At 40.8% G+C, this 16,430-nt stretch overlaps 1 protein-coding gene across 4 annotated transcripts in view; it reads right to left on the minus strand.

Annotated features, from left to right (window-relative positions):
* The window catches only part of CP (ceruloplasmin), a 61,506-nt gene extending 52,399 nt beyond the window's left edge, over nucleotides 1-9,107 (minus strand). For 2 of the 4 annotated variants that reach the window (XR_009054280.1, XM_057738605.1), the window contains exon 1: nucleotides 8,846-9,106. Coding sequence is in view for 3 of the 4 variants with exons in the window: in XM_057738605.1 (XP_057594588.1) it covers nucleotides 8,846-8,991 (146 nt within the window). In the remaining variant the exon portion in view is untranslated. Of the gene's footprint in view, nucleotides 1-8,845 lie in introns of all 4 variants that reach the window. The other 2 variants (XM_057738607.1, XM_057738606.1) reach the window with 2 other exon arrangements.
* Between the last annotated feature and the right edge of the window lie 7,323 nt (nucleotides 9,108-16,430).

The raw sequence follows: 16,430 nt of genomic DNA on the forward strand, positions 1-16,430 counted from the left end.
GAACCCACTTAAAACCTGGACTTTGGCAAGCCCCGCCACACCCGAGGTCTCCTCCACTAGAATAAAAACTGCTAACAGTCTGGCTGATGGTCTGGGGTTTGTTTTTTTTCGTGTGTGTGTGTGTGTGTGTGTGTGTGTGTGTGTGTGTGTGTGTGTGTGTTTTGCCTACTTTGATGCCGGTGACTTTTGCCGCCTTACCATTTTACACTCAACCCACATGAGGCCGGATGACCTGACTGAGGAGGAAAAAATTTTGTCTTGTTTCCTCACTGGTGAGCTCATTGGAAAGAATGAGGGATAGTTTTCTTTCTTCAAGATGAGAACAGGGCTTGTCTGGGAGCTCTGGACTTTCTCTGTTGCAAGGCCCAAGTTTAAAGCTTTGAGTGTTTTAAAATCTAGGGCTCTGGCCTAATGTTTCTTAAGTTTTCATGTGCATAGGAATCTACTGAGGACCTTGATAAAATGCAAGTTCCTGGGACCCAGCCCCACTGACTCTGCTTCTCTGCTGAGGTGGGTTCAGGCATCTGCAATTACTAACAAATACCAGGGAGCAGGGCCACTTGGCAGTCGTCTTGGGGGCTGTGTTTGGACAGTGGGAACAGGCTTTGGAAAACACAGAGCCCCCGTGTTCTAAATTGACCAGAGGGCTTCAACAATGAGCATCTCATAGTTGTCATACTGGGGACCCCAATTTTTAAAATCCTGGATTGTTTAAAGCCCAGGATTCTCAACTTGTTCACTGATAGATGAATGACATGGGGTTCCCTTCCCCTATTGTGGTGGGAGAAGGGCCAACCTGGAAGTTAGAAAAATTAAGAAGTGACATCTTTTGTATCTAGTATGGCAAATCCATGCTTAGGCCTTTATTTCTTGTATTTGGTTTCATTTTCTAATTGTTTGTTGCAGTTTCCATTTTGTTAGAACAAAACAGAAAAAAAGTGGAGAAAGGCTCTGAGAGGCTTAGAGGACATCAAAATATATGAAAAAACATTCTTCCCCAGAAACTGCAGCATTAGTATGGATAGGAGTAATCTTAACAAATAGATATTTTCATAACAGCAAAATTCTGAGGCACCGAAGGCCACTGAGATTAAAGGCAGATTCATCCCATCCACACTGCTGAGAGGAGGTCAGGAGGAAAGCGGTTCAGTCAGGCATGCAGCAGCAGCTGCAAAGCTCACAGTGCAAAGATGGAATTCCTCTCGGGTCATTCCAGGAGAACCTGTGCCACTCAGTCCCACACAGGCCCATTTAAGCCTCTTCAGTGTCTGTACACACTCTTATTGCTAGGAGATTGGCCCCCTGATATTTAAATAGAGATTCTAATCTGTGTTCTACCATGCCCTGTTGATTCACATCTTAAATAAAACCAAAATTTAAAAATAGCCCTCAAATTCTTAAGGCTTCATTTAGATATAATGTGTATTTATATTTCCTAAATGTGCCTCCAAAGTATTAAGGAATATGTCACATCCCATTTCAATAAACTGCAGAGGACTTTGTCAAAATGCTTTTATTGCATGGAAATCTTCCTGTATTAATCATTTCCTGAAATAGGAGGAGCATTGCCTTAGCTTTGGGATTCATTTATTTGTATACAAAGATTTTTTGGGTAGGAGTTTGACAATTACTTAAAAAATAATTGATCTGAGGTTATAATCTAGCCAGGATTTTTAACATTTGGAATTCCTTTTATACACATAGCAATATGCAAAATGTGTTTCCCATCTAGTCTTTTTTTCTGAAACAAAATTAACCAAATTGGGAAATATTTCACATGATGTGATATCTTGGGGGAGGTCTGTTGGCTTATGTTCTGTCTCCAAAGGAACATTAAAGTGTCATTAGGGAATGTCTATTTAACTTTAAGAGCACAGCTTTGGGGACAAAAGGTCAGTTACTGGAAGCTTGCAGGAAGTTTGCCAGGCAGATATCTAGTCAAAAAAAATCTATTATGGCTGTTCTTTTACCCAAACAAAAATTCACATTAATCATCGTTCTTCCTGTTGGCAATTGTAACATGCCCTTTTCTACTCATTACAATAGTTATGTCCCTCTATCAGTAATCACATTGCTCCTTTTTAGTCCTCTGTCCCCAATTCCTATAATCCTATAGCAATTCCTCTAATTTAGGGTAGAGTCAGACCCAGAAGTGAAGTGTTTTTTGTTTGTTTGTTTGTTTTTATATTTATTTATTTATTTTTAGCTGTGTTGGGTCCTTCTTGCTGCACGCAGGCTTTCTCTGGTTGTGGCGAGTGGGTGCTACTCTTTGTTGCAGTGTGTGGGCTTCTCATTGAGGTGGCTTCTCTTGTTGCAGAGCATGGGTGCTAGAGCACATGAGCCAAGTAGTTGCAGCACATGGGCTCAGGCTTGTGGGCTTTAGAGCACGGGCTCAGTAGCTGTGGTGCACGGGCTTGATTGCTCCAAGGCATGTGGGATCTTCCTGGACCAGGGCTCGAACCCATGTCCCCTGCATTGGTGGGTGGATTCTTAACCATTGTGCCACCAGGGAAGTCCCCAGAAGTGAGTTTTTAACTGTAGGGGAATTAAAATATTTTTTTGTGCTGCCTTAGTAAGATAATAATAATGCTATCTCCCTCCCATAAATTCAGAATGCACTTGGGGGGTCTTGGTTTATGGTTACTAAAATGTGGGTAATATATGTGAAAAGTTTCTGGATTCTTGGATTCATTAATTAAGACATAGTATATTAGTTTCCTATTGCTGTGTAACAAATGATCACAAAGCAACTTAAAACAGCACCCATTTGTTATTTCACAGTTCCATGGATCAGAAGTCTGGCATGGCATTACTGGGTTCTCTGCTCAGGTTATCACAGCTGGCATTAAGGTTTTGCCTGGGCTGAGTACTTGTCTGGAGGATCTGAGGAGAAATCCACTGCCAAGATCACCCAGGTTACCACAAGATCAGTTCATTGTGGTTGTAGGACTGAAATTCCTGCTTTCCTGTTAGCTGAGGACCTCTCCCAGTTCTTTAAGGCCACCTATATTCCTTCCCAAGTGGCTCCTTCCATCTTCAAGTTAGCAACAGTTTGTTGAATCCCCCTCAAACCTCTTTGAATCTCTCTGACTTCCTTTTCTTCCACTAGAGATTTCTCTGCTCTAGAGTAGACCCATCCAGATCATGTCCCTATTTTAAAGTCAACTGTATCATTGAATGTAAAATAAATTGTGGGAGTGATATTTCATCATATTCTGGAGTTTTAAGGTAGGATATCTTTGGAAGCCATTAAAAAATTATGCCTACTACACAAAGGAATCACAAGGAATTAATAGTAAATATTAACATTTATTGAATATTTATGGTATCCTGATCTCTCAATATTATAATTATAATACTTATTGTATTATAGGGTGGAATATCCTTGGTTTGTTCTCTATGTCTTTGGCCAAAATTTGAGCTGTTATTTCTCCTTGGTCATTGGGTCTGCTTATGATGACATCTTCATTATAGTACTTCTGATTTATTTCTCAAACCTACAATGGGCTGGAAAACTAGGTTACAATGTTTGTAAGAACTTTATGTTAATTAAGAGTCACCAAGCCTGGGTGAGAGTCTATGAAGTTAGTGTAAAAGGGTTTTGGGATGGCTCTTGTTGTGTTTAAGAATTTTTTCACTTACTTCTAGCTTCCTATAGGTCACCAGGAAAAAAGTAACCTGAAGAAAACAGGAGTATTGTTACTTATTGCTACTATGTAGCCAACAAAATCAATACATATTTAATTAGTGTCTACTGTGGGCTCTGAACACAGTATTGCATTTGCTAATTGTTTTTACATGTATGTCTTTTATTCTTATTTAAGTACAAATAACTTAGAAGCAGGAGCTATATTTTATAGATCTTTAGTTATTGATTTGTTGAAATGACAGACAAGGCACTGACCTAAGTAAATGGCAGTGCTGAGCATAAGGAAGTTACTTTCAACCTCACCCCATTAGAAATAAATATTACTGATATTATAAAAAAGAAGTAAACTCTATTTTTCTATTTAAAAGAAATCCAGTTGGTGGAATCAGGCTCCCTGACTTCAAACTATACTACAAGTCTACAGTGACTAAGACAGTATGGTACTGGCACAAAAATAGAAATATAGATCAATGGAACAGAACAGAGCCCAGAGATCAACCCACGCACATATGGGCACCTTATCTTTGACAAAGGAGGCAAGAATATACAATGGAAAAAAGACAGCCTCTTCAATAAGTGGTGCTGGGAAAATTGGACAGCTACATGTAAGAAAATGAAATTAGAACACATCCTAACACCATACACAAAAATAAACTCAAAATGGATTCAAGACCTAAATGTAAGACCAGACACTATAAAACTCCTAGAGGAAAACACAGGCAGAACACTCTATGACATACATCAAAGCAAGATCCTTTTTGACCCACCTCCTAGAGTAATGGAAATAAAATCAAGAATAAACAAAGGGGACCTAATGAAACTTAAAAGCTTTTGCACAGCAAAAGAAACCATAAACAAGACTAGAAGACAACCCTTAGAATGGGAGAAAATGCTTGCCAGTGAAACAACTGACAAAGGATTAATCTCCAAAATATACAAGCAGCTCATGCAGCTTAATACCAAAAAAGCAAATAACCCAGTCCACAAATGGGCGGAAGCACTAAATAGACATTTCTCCAAAGAAGACATACAGATGATCAACAAACACATGAAAAGATGCTCAACATCACTAATCATTAGAGAAATACAAGTCAAAGCCACAATGAAGTATCACCTCACACCTGTCAGAATGGCCATCATCAAAACATCTAGAAACAATCAATGTTGGAGAGGGTGTGGAGAAAAGGGAACTCTCCTGCACTGTTGTTGGGAATGTAAGTTGGTACAGCCAGTATAGAAAACAGTTTGGAGGTTCCTTAAAAAACTACAAATAGAACTACCATATGATCCAGTAATCCCACTCCTGGGCATATACCCAAAGAAAACCATAATCCCAAAAGAAACATGTACCATAACGTTCATTGCAGTACTATTTACAGTAGCCAGGACATGGAAGCAACCTAAATGCCCATCAACAGATGAATGGATAAAGAAGATGTGGCATATATATACAATGGAATATTACTCAGCCATAAAAAGGAATGAAATTGAGTTATTTCTAGTGAGGTGGATGGACTTAGAGACTGTCATACAGAGCCAAGTAAGCCAGAAAGAGAAAAACAAATACCGTATGTTAACTCATATATATGGAATCTAAAAAAGTGGTACTGATGAACCCAGTGACAGGGCAAGAGTGGAGATGCAGATGTAGAGAACGACCTTGAGGACACTGGGTCGGGGGGTGAATGGGAAGGTGGGACGAAGTGAGAGAGTAGCATTGACATATATACACTACCAAATGTAAAATAGATAGCTAGGGGGAAGCTGCTGTTGATCTCACAAGGAGCTGAGTTGATCTCACAGGGAACTGAGCTGATCTCACAGGGAGATCAACTCGATGAAGGGTGATGACTTAGAGGGCTGGGATAGGGAAGGTGGGAAGGAGTCGCGGGAGGGAGGGAATATGGAGATATATGTATAAATACAGATGATTCACTTTGTTGTACAGCAAAAAGTGGCACACAGTGTAAAGCAATTATATTCCAGTAAAGAGCTTAAAAAAAACAAAGAAATCCATACACTTTCTCTTTTATATCTGCCAATGTTTTCAGTTCCACTAACCCACATATAACTCCATAAACTGACTTTTCCTATTTCGTTGTATCTTCTGATTTATTTTGCAGTGTGAATCAGTCCACACTAGGAGCAAGGGAAAATTTTTACAACACAGCCTATAATTTTGTCTAGCTTCCTATATACCTTTTATTCATTCACTTTCTTTTATTCAAAAATATTTATTTAGTGTCTCCTGTGTTCTATGTACTAGTGATCACCAGTGAATGAAACAGATGGAGTTTCTGCCATCTCAATATGTACTTTCATCTTCATTGTTCCAGATCTTCAAGGTCAACATCAGCTTAAACCTAATTCACTGCCTAACAATAATCTTGCACTCTTTAAACCTATTTCTCAGCCTGTCTCCACTCCTTTTGAGCCTTCGCACAAGGAGTGTCAGTAATCACGTCTGGTGATATCACATCATCCTTTGCCATAATTATGCCCCACCCCCCACCAATTCACATGTTGAAATCCCAGTCCCTAATGTGATTGTATTTTGAGGTGAGGCCTTTGGGAGGTTGCTTAGGTCATGAGGGTGGAGCTCTCAGGAATGGGGTGAGTGCCTTATAAAAGAAGTTCCAAAGAGATCCTTAGTCCCTTCCACCAAGGGAGGACACAGTGAAAAGGCCATGAACTCAGAAGAGAGATCTTACTAGAACATGGCACCTTGGACTTCCCAGCCTCTCGAACTGTGAGAAATGAATTTCTATTGTAGATAAGCTACCCAGTCTGGAGTATTTTGTTATAGAAGGCTGAATGGATTAAGCAGCTGGACATTCTGCAGATCTGAGACAAAGAGGAAGCAAAAATTTGCTACCTAAACTCATCTATACAAAAAGGTTAACATAGTATTGGCAAAATTGCTGAAAGTCTATTCAATATTTGCTGTTCAAATGTATTAAAAATTTCACAGAGTGAGCACTGCTATCTAGAGTTTGCACAACTCTAGGCTGTTGTTGAGCAAAAGGAGATGATCAAGCCAATTTTGTATAACCTCCCCAGAACACACAGAACCCTTGAACACTTTAATTTTTTTTTTTTTTTACTGCACTGCGTGGCATGTGGGATCTCATTTCTCCTACCAGGGATGGAACCCACCCCTCTGCTTTGGTGCCGAGTTGTAACCACTGGACCACCAGGGAAATCCTTAGAGTATTTAAAAATAAAGGAATTCTCTTCCCTTCCTGCAAAAAATTTCTTGACAAAGCCCTTTTCTCTTCTTAAATGTATATTTCTTTTTTATATATACATAAATTTATTTACTGATTGATTTTATTGGCTGTGTTGGGTCTTTTTTGCTCTGCGCAGGCTTTCTTTTTAGTTGTGGTGAGTGGGGGCTACTCTTCATTGTGGTGCGTGGGCTCCTCATGGCCGTGGTTTCTCTTGTTGCGGGGCACAGGCTCTAGGCACGTGGGCTTCAGTAGTTGCAGCACATGGGCTCAATAGTTGTGGCTCATGGGCTCTAAAATGCAGGCTTAATAGTTGTGGTGCACAGGCTTAGTTGCTCTGCAACATGTGGGATCTTCCTGGAGCAGGGATAGAACCTGTGTCTCCTGCATTGGCAGGTGGATTCTCAACCACTGCACCACCTAGGAAGCCCAAGCCCTTTTCTCTTCTAAATTTCTAGAATTAGAGAAGACTTTACTAAAGAATTCTCAGGGCAATGTCTTGTGCTTAGTTGATGCCCAATAAAACTGAGTTGATTTTTGACCATGAATAATGGCAGAAGGATGGTGGGTGAGGGTGTGGAGTAGGAGAGTACTTTTCTTCCCTAATGTGTCTGACCTTTTGAAAATTGTGTCTAGTTTTCCTATTAAAAAGTGTATATAACTTATGTTTAGTTAGGGAAAATGCTGAATGCATACAAAATAATGGTCTATATGAAGCCAAAAAAATGTTATATCCCTAAGAAGAGAACACCAGCCCAAAACCAGCCTTAAAAAAATAATTGTAAGATATACTAGTTTTATTTACAACTAGTTATCTTTAGGTCAGAAACTTTCCTTGCTGCATATTACTAAATTAATAACTTAATTAGGTGTTATTATCAGCCATACATTTATTTTTTTAATTTGAAAAATTTTAAACGTACATAAAACTAATGAGATTAGTGTATACCCATCAATAGAGTCAACATTATGAAATTTGGCACACTTTTTTAGTGAATTTTTAAAGATACAGTCTTAGTTGTTAACGGTCATTGGGTTCATTTGTCACCATTAACATACATTTTTAAGTATCACTATTAAAATACATTTATCACCTTTAAAATACATTTTCACCATTAAAATACATCTTTAAATGTAGTGAACACTGGTTTTGAGTAACAAATTTCAATTTGGTGTTAAATGTTTAATTAACATTATTAAAAGTGGTGACCTCTGTATAGACAAACTTCAATTGCAAAAGGAGAACACTACCCTTGTTTTTTCATGTGGTGAATATTGCTTGAGATAAAGGACTTTCAGCTGAAACAAGAAAACCTTTAAGTTACATAGCGCTTTTTGAGGGGCCATTATCATAGGCATCTCACATTTTTTTGCACGTGTATGATGTGCCAAACACTGCACGAAGAGCTTCATATGTACCAACTCTTTAAACAACCCTATGATGTATCCTAATTATCTTCATTTTACAGATTAGGATGCTGAGTCTCAGAAAGATAAATGTAATTAACTGTCCAGTGTAAGCCAACAAGTATTAGGCAGAGTCATATAAAATTGTATTTGATTTCTATAAACGATTCTTTGAAGGATTCAAAACTTTTTATTTTTACCACTAGTCATCAGTAAATGGTATAGTAAACATAAAATTTTATACACATTATTTAGATGAAAGACCTTCTGCATCTAAAGACGGAACAAAAAGACAACCCTGATGGGACATATGACAACCAGAGGGGGTAATAGGAAGCCCACACATTCCTCAGGACCAAGTGGAAAGGAGTAAGGCAGCCTCTCAAAAAACAAACAAACAAAATCCCAGGAATTAGAGGTTTATTAAAGTGTTTAGGGTTTCAAGTCCATATTTTGTACTTTTTGTATATAACAAATTAAGGAAATATTTCACCTTATTGACCTTATTTTTTTAATTGATAATTTATGTTTGGTTTATAAGCAAGAAAAAATAGCGACTTACGTGTCAACTGAAATAAGTTTCTTTTCCCCATGGTCAGAGGCATAGTTCCAAGTTGTTTCAATAATTCCAATGTAATAATGCTTATCTTTTGCCCAGGCTGAGGTACTACATAAAATTAGAAAAATACAGAGCAAGGAAATCTTCATTGTTTTTCCCTCTTGGAGGCGGAGGAGCAATGGAATGAAATCAGAAGCAGGCAACTTTATAAATAAGGCTTTCTTCCTTTATTTGCTTGATTGACAGAATTTTAAATTGCACAAGACGAAATTATTTCGTTAAAGCAAATAACATTTTCCACTTTGGTTCATTTCTCGTAAACCCAGGAAAAACTTAGTTGTCCATTGCCAGGATTCTCTGATTACAAATAAAAAGTCAACAGTTATTGTTGGAGGCATTGGAGAGTGCACGACTCAGTGCTTCTACCATTCATTGTGTGAATTCCAGCAGGGCAGAGATCCTGTCTAAATGCTTCTTTTGTTCTTCCAACAATATGCTACAGTACAATGCCCTGCACACAGTGAACTTTTAATAAATCAGGGTGAAAATTATGCAAAATGAATCAAAATACGTAGCTCTTTACTTTCGAAAAGCCTAATGATACCTAATTACAACTTTAAGCTACAAAACGTGATATTTAGCATGCCAGATTGAAGTACCCTCAAAAAAGAATTTATTTTGTACGCTCCAAACACATCTGCATAGAAAGTTTATCAGGTTATTGTGCATTGCTATATGCAAATAACTAGCAGAGGATAACAGGGGTTGATGATCCTGTTTTAATTATCAAAGAAATCACACATAAATAAACCTGTCTTCAAAGGCAAAAGTTGATTTTAGTAAGAAGAAAGAGCCCTAGTTTATTAACTTGGGAATTCTCTCTTTGATGTGGACATGAATTTGGGGGTAAAAGACTTTTTAGTTTTTATTTGAAGAAAATCCTGATGATAACAGCACACATTTTGTGCTGATGTAGTTTTTTTTCTCTAGAATATCTCAGTCATTATGTATTTACCAAAAGGTGTTTATAGAAATGGATTGGTATAAGAGAAAGCATACCAATGTTTGAACAATTTATTCATTTAATAAGTATTACTGAATGAGCCCCCTGTGTGCCAGACACTGTTCTAAGCACTGTAGGGATACAGCAGTGAATAAAACAGACACGACACCCCAACCTTGTTAACTTATATTCTACTGGGGAGAAACCAATAATATACAAATGAAGAGTGAAATATCTAGTATAAGCTGCAAGTGCTACAGAGAAAAATAAATCAGGGAAGGAGACTGAGTGCCAAGGAAAACAGCAGATTGAAGATCAAAATCTGATGATACCATGGGACCCCAGGCAAGATATATAATTGACCTGAGCCTCATTTTCCTTATCTTTAAAATCTCAGCCTCAGAGGGCTGTTGTCCAAATTAATTGAAATGGACCACATTGGGTCATGTAGAGGAGATGTTCCTTTCACTAGCTAGCAATAATCTTGATTAATTGTCCTCATACAGAAAATTGAGTCACAGTGCCCCAGATGTCCCAAGACCTCCTTCTAGAGCCACCTTAAACAATTGTGTCCTCATGCCCACTGAGAGGATCTGAGAGGAGCTAAAATCTTGCCTAGACTCTACTGGCCAACCCCTGTGCCTTGGAAGGTGTTGTTCCTTTTAAAAATTGGTGCCCAGAAAACCTCCTTTTTTCCAAATGGTCCACACAGAGGAAGCATGTTTTAGTAGGTTATTCTTCTAAAGGGGGCACTTTTTAATTGGCACAAAGCCCCTGTATGAGCCAGTGTATGGCTAATGGTGTAAATGATGCCCTCTTGGGACTCTCCAGTTCCTCCTGTCCTTTCACTGACCTCACCTAGGACTGTACTACATGGGAAATCACTTATTGGTCATCAAGGGCTTTGTAGTTAATAGATATTGTTTAATGATCTTTAGGTCCAGGTGGCCTCTATGCTCTGTTAGTCTCCAAACAATGATAAAGACCACTGATGTATTTCCAGTGCCCATGAGACTAGGTACCCATTCATAAATCTTCTTAGGAATGTGCCTCCTGTTTCCAAGTACCTACATCCATACCCTAGGTTAACTATAAAATTATCCCAATGGCCCCTGGGTGGTGCGGAGAGCAGCTGTGAATGCTTCTGGATCTCTGTATCCTTGTCAGCCAATGCTACTCTGTGAGTAAGTTATTCTATAATAAATGAATCCATTGATTATATGAGTTGCCCTCCTCATTTTTTTTGGTCTCAAGATACCTTCTCAGTTCGTGGGTACTTTTCATCCCCTCCATCCTCCAACAGCTGGTGAGCCAGCCAGGAGACAAAATGACACAGGAATGGGTAAAGGGGTCATGCTGGGGGAAAGTCTGCTGTGGTGGGGGAAATCCCAGGCTGGCCAGCCTTTTCCCTGTGGGGTGACCTGGCTAGGTTTGTGGGACTTTTTGAGCCACTGTGCAGGTACAGGATGCCTGGAAAATGCCAAAGGGCTTTCTAGATATATTAACTGAAGTGGCGAGAAATTGAAAGTAGAAAAAAAGAAAGTGAGCAAGCTACCTCAGCTGTTGCATGGCCTTTGTTACGTGCTCTAAGGATTAGCACAGAAAAGGGATTATAGCTCAGCAGGAAACTGAAGAAGACTAAAGAGATTTTGTTGTTAGAGAATGATGTCCAGAGGGCATGTTCTGCCACTTCTGACCTCATGTCAAAGAAATTACAACAGGAAGAGCATACTGAAGTGATGGCATGTAACATAGCTAAAATGCAGGACATAGGCTGCCCCATTCAAAGGTGAGGACTGCTATTTCACAGCATAACTGGAACACCAAGAGGTATGATCCTTGGGATAAAGACTTGTCAGAAGATGAGGACATAATTATAGAGGAGGAAAAGGAAGCACGGCCTCTGAACCAAACTAAAACACAGGCCACTAGGGAACCAGGAGATAACTGAGAGGAGATTCTCTACAAGCCCCAAAACTACCGTCCCAGAATATTCCTCCACTGAGTTAATAGAATTAACCGGCAGATTTAACCAAAAGAGTAGGGAAGGAGTAGCAGCCTGAAATGCTCCATTTATGGAATACTGGGGGAGATGGCATCATGTTAAATGGGTCAGAAATGTCTAAAACGGCCTCAGTTATAGTGCAGCCTGGCCTCTGGCAACGTTTGCATATGGCCGAGGGCACCTAGCCAACTTGGTTGATTGGATGCTAGTATACATCCTGGCTGAGCCAAATGAGTGACACATGCCTTTGCCACCCCTAGGATGGCATCTATCAAAGAGTTACAAGAAATCATGAGGGAATTAGGAATAAAGCATGCGATCATTGCTCCTAATTTCCAAGGACCTGATGAGAAGTTATTTACAGCAGGTCTGAAGGATCATATCCTGCAGACTGCTCCAGGAACTTGGTTAGGGACCTTAGTTTCAGTCTTGACCTCAGTGGTTAATCAACCCATTCAGACGATGGTGGCCATGATAGCTGATTTAAGTGAGACTGAAAATATCTGACACAGGGGAAATAGATGAGTAGATAAAGCCAAAGAGAGAGAAAGGAAACAAACAAACAAACAACAAACAAAACAAATAGTGAGGAAATTAAAGGGGCCCAACTAAAATTTCCCACAAGCAAGACCTTGTATTAACCAGGATCCCTAAAGAGAATATAAATAAACAACCTAATTCGGTCCTTTTAACCTTATGGAAAGCATTACCCAAAGAAAAACAGTTTACTCCCCTGACAGCTAGAGGAAGGGGCACAAGCCTGCACTCTACCACTGTGGGAAGATGAAGAACAGGGGTGGATACCCACAGTTCTAGGGATTGGGGCTGAGGTGAAGGTTGCTCCTTGGTGTGGGCCATAGGGGGTGACTGAAGGCCCCATGTTGAACTGTTTATTGGTCCTGCACCAATAAAAAGACTGCTCTGGCTTTAGTAGATACCAGTGCCCAGTGCACCCTGATTTATGGGAATCCATCCAAGTTCCAAGGGAAAACATGAGCCATTGATGGATATGGAGGCCAAACAGTACAGGTGAAACACGTGAGCTTGTATTTACAAATTGGAAGATTGCCTCCTCATCCCTTCCTGGTTTATATTTCACCCATACCTGGATTTATTTTGAATGTGGATGTCCTACATGACCTGGACCTCACAACCACCACCAGTGACCTCTGCTTACGAATCTGAGTGGTCAAGCCTGTAATGGTGGGCGATGCTAAATGGGACCTTGGAAAGTTGCCCATCCCTGGGACAGTGGTGGCAATAAAACCATATTGCCTACCAGGGGTGACAAGAAGGAAGAAGGGTTACCATCAGGGGATTAGAGAAGGTAGGAGTTATAAGACTGGCACAAAGCCTGTTCTATAGCTCTATGTTGCCGGTGGAAAAAAAACAAACGCCACCTGGCTCATGACAGTATGAGACAAGGTAACATCTCATATCTATGCAGCAGTTCCAAACATAGCCCAACTGTTGGATACAATCTCCTTTTCTCTCAAGACAAATCACTGAGTCTTATGTTTGTCTAATGCCTTTCCCAGCATACCCTTAGATAAGTGGTACAGGACCAGTTAGCCTTCACGTGGAAAGGGACGCATTGGACTTTTACTGTCTTACCCTAAGGTTATCTGCACAGATCCACTATATGTCATGGGATGGTGGCCCAGAACTTGGAGAAACGTGCTCTCTTTCCCTCTTTTTCTCTCTGTCATTACATTGATGATGTCATGTTAACCTGTGAAGACTTGCTTTCTCTTTCCCAAGCCACTGAGTCGCTTCAGGGATATTTAAAAGCAAGGGGATCGGAGGTAAATGCCGACAAGGTGCAAGAACCAGGACAGTCAGTAGAAGTTCTGCAGACTTATGTGATCTGGTAAGACTAAAGTGATACTTGAGGCTGTTATTGATAAAATATAGTAAGTAAGTTCCTTACATACGAACCCTCAAGATGCAAACTTTCAAAGATGCGAACATGCACCTGGTTTCCGCAAGGAACCAGAACCTGTGCCATCCACGTCAGGCGTGAGTGACACTGCAGCTTGTCCTCCGTCTCCTATTGCTGACGAGCCTTCAGCTCTGCCATCTCCCACCTCCTCCCCCTCCTCCAGTCAGGAACTCTTCTTGCCTGTTTACTCAGTGCCAGCCCCCGCATGTCAGCTGTTCTACTGTACTACTGTACTTTTCAAGGTACCGTACTGTAAGATTTAAAATGTTTTCTTTATGTTTTTTGTGTTTGTTTTTTATTTATTGTTTGTGTGAAAAGTATTATAAACCTATGACAGTACAGTACTATATAGCAGATTGTGTTAGCTGGGTACCTAGGCTAACTTCGTTGGACTTACAAACAAAATTGGTCTTATGAACACGCTCTCAGAACAGAACTCATTTGTATGTCGGGGACTTACGGTACAGGCCTGTCGCGTGCCCTGCAGTGTAAAAGAACTACAAGCCTTTATAGGTCTGCTAGGGTACTGGTGGCCTTTTATTCCCCACCTTGCCCAGATATTAAGACCCCTATATGCTTCTGTGGAAAAGGGAACAGTCTGGGACTGGAATATCCCACAACAAGAAAACTTTGAAAAGGTCAAGTTGGTTGTCAAACAAGTTCCAGGACTGGGAGTGTTGATGTCAGATGCAGGTTGTGAATTGGAAGTAAATATATACCCGGAAGGGTTTGGGTGCTGACTGTGGCAGCAGCAAAATGGGAAATGAGTTTCACTAGGATTTTGGTCTCAATTATGAAAAGGGGCAGGTAAGCGATATGGTTGATCTCAGGTGGCTTGAAGCGGGGTTTCAGCTCCCGGTCAGTGACTGAGGTTGGGTGGTGGTGGTGAGAGCACCAGTCACCAGACCAGTTGTCAGTGACAAGGCCCTGGCCCTACGGCTTTGCAGAAAAGAATTTCCACAAAGATGGAAAGTAGTGAAACAAGTAAAGTACTTATTAGGGAAAAAAAAGGAGCAGAATATGTGTGGATAGACACACGGGCGAGCTCAGGGAGAGTTGCGCCCTCGTGGCTGTTTAAATCACTTATATGGGGCATTTCTTCCGTGTTTCCTTTGACCAATCATTTTGACTTGCCTGGTTCAAAGTCCATATTTGGACTTTGGTGTATCACGATTTTTCCACGTGTGCGTGCACATCTCGTAGCCAAGATGGATTCCACCGAAGAGGTCTATGGGTAGGTTTGGCCACTTGGCATCACTCCCCTTTTGACCTCCAAGGAGGCTTTCTGCACATGTGTGGTCGGGGGCGGGTGGGGGGGGCTCTGCTGACTTGGAGAATGAGGAATATGTGGTCTCATTTTCTGTCTGGGCAGGGCCCAGCCTCCTCTCCCAATTGTCCTGTTACTCCTGTCTCAGAGTATCTGTCCACAGGGAATGAGCTCAGACTGTTTGCCCTGGGAGCGCATCTGTCTCCTGCCTCGTGGTCTTACAGAGAAACAATGGTTATCAGTTTACCTAGCCTTACAACAAATTGAGGGGCTGACCACTGACTTACCCATCAGCATCAGTACACAGGCTGCCCTGCGTGTGGGCGGATGAATTAAGGACAAAAGGGAGGTTTTAGGTTTATGGGCGGTGAAGGTCTCATTTTTCTGGCTGCCACAGAACCTCCCACCTGGTGTTACTGTAATTTATTGGCATTTAAATTAGCCTCTCCCTCCCAGGTGGCTTGGCATCCTAATCCCTCGGGGATCACTTTCAATCCAGTCTTCTATATGAGAATGGGCCCCACACAGACCCAAATCACCTCTCCTGCCAAATCACCTTTCCTGAAGCATTAGGACAAGGAGCTGAAATGGGTTTGCATTTGTGGGTTCCCACTGAGGCCCCCGTGTGTAACTTTATCTACTGAAGATATTAAGGGACAGAATGTATGATATCACCCACTGGGATAAATGCCAAAATGGGGCTGGGAGGTGGTTTGGGCTGGTGGTGATCATATGGCTACAATGCTACCTATGAATGAGGATTTACCTGATCTTTTATCCCTAAAACATTTGTCTTATCACCCATAGTGTTTGCCTCATGGACACCCTGCTCCTGTCTTTCTTCTGGCCTCAACATCCACGAGATCCACAATCCTTCTGACTGCTGGTTCTGAGGCCTGTTGCCTATCTCCAGTGCCAAAGGGGATGTCGTGGACAGGTCACCTGTTCAACCACACAGAATGGGAATAATGCCTTGGATTGGTGACAAAAATCCCCCTGGTGACCTGAATCCTATTGATGAAAGTTCTATGTTTGATTATAGTGATCTAAATAACATATTTTTTCTCCTAGTGAAATTGGTCAAATCATTCCTGGGTTCTCAGGGCTTATCATATTTGCGATGGCTTAGAGTGGTTTGGAGCTGAACACAGAATCTTGAGGTCAATTGCCCCCATTTACACAGAAAGGACCAACCATATCCAAACAAATCTTAGACACATGGGGTGGCTTCCCGCTGAAGTCTGCTGAGTAACTCACAAGATAGTATATACTGCATGGATAGGAAAAGAAGCAGCTTTCTACATAGTAGGTGCATTTGTGGCTCCCAAACAAGGAATCTGGTTATGTGGAACCTGTTTATGACCTGATCTG

The sequence above is a fragment of the Hippopotamus amphibius genome, chromosome 6 (assembly GCF_030028045.1).
Source record: "Hippopotamus amphibius kiboko isolate mHipAmp2 chromosome 6, mHipAmp2.hap2, whole genome shotgun sequence".
Classification (NCBI taxonomy): domain Eukaryota; kingdom Metazoa; phylum Chordata; class Mammalia; order Artiodactyla; family Hippopotamidae; genus Hippopotamus; species Hippopotamus amphibius.